General features: G+C 44.6%; 2 protein-coding genes across 2 annotated transcripts in view; both read left to right on the top strand.

Moving 5' to 3' along the window:
• Positions 1-91, top strand: part of Pmar_PMAR014746 (hypothetical protein) — a gene marked incomplete at both ends in the record, with an annotated part of 548 nt that extends 457 nt beyond the window's left edge. Inside the window, one exon of the mRNA XM_002769461.1 lies at positions 50-91. Coding sequence (XP_002769507.1) covers positions 50-91 — 42 coding nt within the window. The remainder of the gene's footprint in view (positions 1-49) is intronic.
• Positions 92-493: 402 nt separating this feature from the next.
• Pmar_PMAR014745 (hypothetical protein) lies at positions 494-1145 on the top strand (the record flags this gene model as incomplete). The annotated part of the gene is made up of 5 exons (XM_002769460.1): positions 494-558; positions 640-677; positions 727-879; positions 924-995; positions 1078-1145. The coding sequence occupies 5 exons, from the start codon at positions 494-496 to the stop codon at positions 1143-1145; spliced, it is 396 nt and encodes a 131-aa protein (XP_002769506.1).
• Between the last annotated feature and the right edge of the window lie 1514 nt (positions 1146-2659).

Genomic DNA, 2659 nt, shown 5'->3' with positions numbered 1-2659 from the left:
GCAGCTCAGATGGCACGTCCGATGGTTGGCGTCGCATATAACGAGACAGATGTCGAACTTGGGCATGAACCTCTCCGCGACGGGGATTTGATGACAGCATGATGGGTCCTTTTGGACGATATGGTCGTTGCCAAGTTATTCATGATTGCTATGCGTTGTCCGGTTTGACCATTTTGTTATGATGTTCACATGCTTAACTGTGCGAGCTCAGTGGAATTTGGTTCGTCAATTTGAAGTGGCTGGGATCATCTGATGATATTCCCCATTAGTTGTCACGTATTCAAACACAGTGTTACTGCAGAAATACACCCTCGCAAGAGTAACATGGACTTCCGAGTCATGAGTTATTTCTCCTAATGTATGGGATGTTAACAGAATAATGATTATGATGACAGACTGATACTGCAGTATTGTATAATCCACTGCAGTTGTTGTTGTAGTAGCAAAGCCTCTTCTGAAATCTTTTCTCATCAGCTATTACTTTGATAACACTATGTTCCAAATCTTCCGCACATCATTCGTCCAGTTTGTTTGCATAGTACTGGTGACAGGGATTGGGTAAGTCTATTATGGTTTGATGAATGCTAGGATTGCCTTGATGGTCCATTAACGGCTTGGCAGCAGAGATCATTCTTTCAGAGACCCGAGCATGACCAAGCCACAGGTGATTCAGAAAGGTAATCATCACGTAGTGTTGGGATATCAACTTCACTCGTGTCCTCTCAGACCAGCCCAAATCGTTCTTACAAAGGAGATCTCAACATGAACATAAGAAGCCATTAATAGCCGTTCAGCTGCATTTGGTCGAGCCTGGCATGATGGATGTTGACGATATAAGCACTGCTACATCGTCGCTTGTACAGGAGGGAGGAAATGAAGGTCGGTCATCGATGCGACGTAGTGTAATATGATAGGAGTTTCAGGCAAAGTGAACCCGGCGGTGCTGATCGACAACATAAACAAGAGCGAGAGGAAAGAGGATGTGGCTCTGGAAGGTGGGATCGTTACTGTGGTGATACAATCCGGAAACTCGAAGACTGAGCGTTTGTGTAGATTATGTAAATTATAGACTTTCAGGTGCGACGCAGGAGCTCGAGAAGTTGTATGCCAAGCTTGGGCATCTCGTTAATGGTGATTCACAGTGAGAAATGCATGGTGGGGTCGCGTATGAATGTTGAGGGCTAATGCATTGATGGGTTGAGCTACAGTGAAAACGAACACATCTTCAAGGGTCTATTTCATGGGGTGCCTTGTCTGAGCAATTTTACCGGTAAGGACACATTCTTAGGTCGAAGTTGTTTCACAAGACTCCTTACTGTAGGCCAGGATAAGGCGTAAGAACTTTAGGAACTTTACTCCAATTGCTAGATTATGATCATTCGAGAGTCTGTTCATTCCAAATTGGAATTTCCAATGCGTGATCATCAGTTCGTGACGAACTGATGATCACGCATTGGCGACGAACTGTTCGTCGCCATAAGTAATCGAACGCTGACGTCGAAGGAGATAATTTTGAATTCACTGTTGGTGAATCACTGCTATCATCCTCAGCGTGTGACTCCTCTAACATGCTTGATAGGCATAGCCTATTGTGACGTTCATTAAACTGTATGATGGAAAGCTGCGTTGAGGGTGAGGTACACGCGTGGCAACTATTAAACGGTTTGTGGAATAATGGGAAAGAGAGTCTAAATGTTAGGAAAGCCACATAACATCATCATCATCGAAGGTGATCCCTTACATTGAGGGGATGAACAATCGAATGTAGTGTGATGCATAGATGACCTTGGGCTCAAGTGCTCTAATGGCGATCTCCTGGCTCTGAACTTAATAATAAGATTTTAACGGATCTTAGCGTCCTTACGATCAGGTCAGCCATTGTCGTGTCACAACAATCATTGGCTGCTGACCGGTCGGAGTTGGCTCTAGCTCATACTACTCATCGTTGAGTTGCGATTCTGATGCGGCTTGCATACTCATCAGCGTTACATCATCACCGCAGCTAACTCCCCATTTCATACAACTCAAGGGCCCCACAGCAACTTACAATGAGAGACCTGAACCCTCACCTCCTGAAGGTAACTAAGGGAACGACTCTTAGAATGTTGATACGATATGCCGGTGAGGACAAAGGACTGATCATAGGCATAGATATATTGCGATTGTTGGTTCATGGAAAGAATATTTAAGAATCATACTTCATCCACTTCATCATAGTCCACAAACAATACAGTAGACCATTATCAAAAAACGGATTACACACCGACCAGTGGTCGGCGACCACTGATGGTAGAGAAATGACATATCCTGAATGAGTGATGCCCATTAGAGAGGGTCTCAATGATATCATCTCATGCCTTCACGCTGGAGACTTCACCAGAGTCACAGATATGCCCTCCACTTTTGTTTCAACCGTATCCTCTTTACCATTGTAGAAAAAGCGCTGGAGGTCATGATAAATCAGCAAGTTTGGACACTTCTGTGCTGCTACTGTCATGAAAGAATGGTAGACCCACACATTGGATATGTTATATTCATTGTTACCAGAGTCAAGGTCTAGGGGCACTGTCTGAAATCCGAGCGGAGTCTGTGTACATGTGATTCGCAGGGTGACCGTGTATGGCAAGGACGGAGCATCTCTAAAAGTGGCTGCCACACT

The sequence above is a fragment of the Perkinsus marinus genome, assembly GCF_000006405.1.
Source record: "Perkinsus marinus ATCC 50983 genomic scaffold scf_1104296965818, whole genome shotgun sequence".
NCBI classification, from domain to species: Eukaryota; Perkinsozoa; order Perkinsida; family Perkinsidae; genus Perkinsus; species Perkinsus marinus.
Note: the sequence above shows the minus strand (reverse complement) of the source record. Positions and strands in the feature narration are given on the sequence as shown.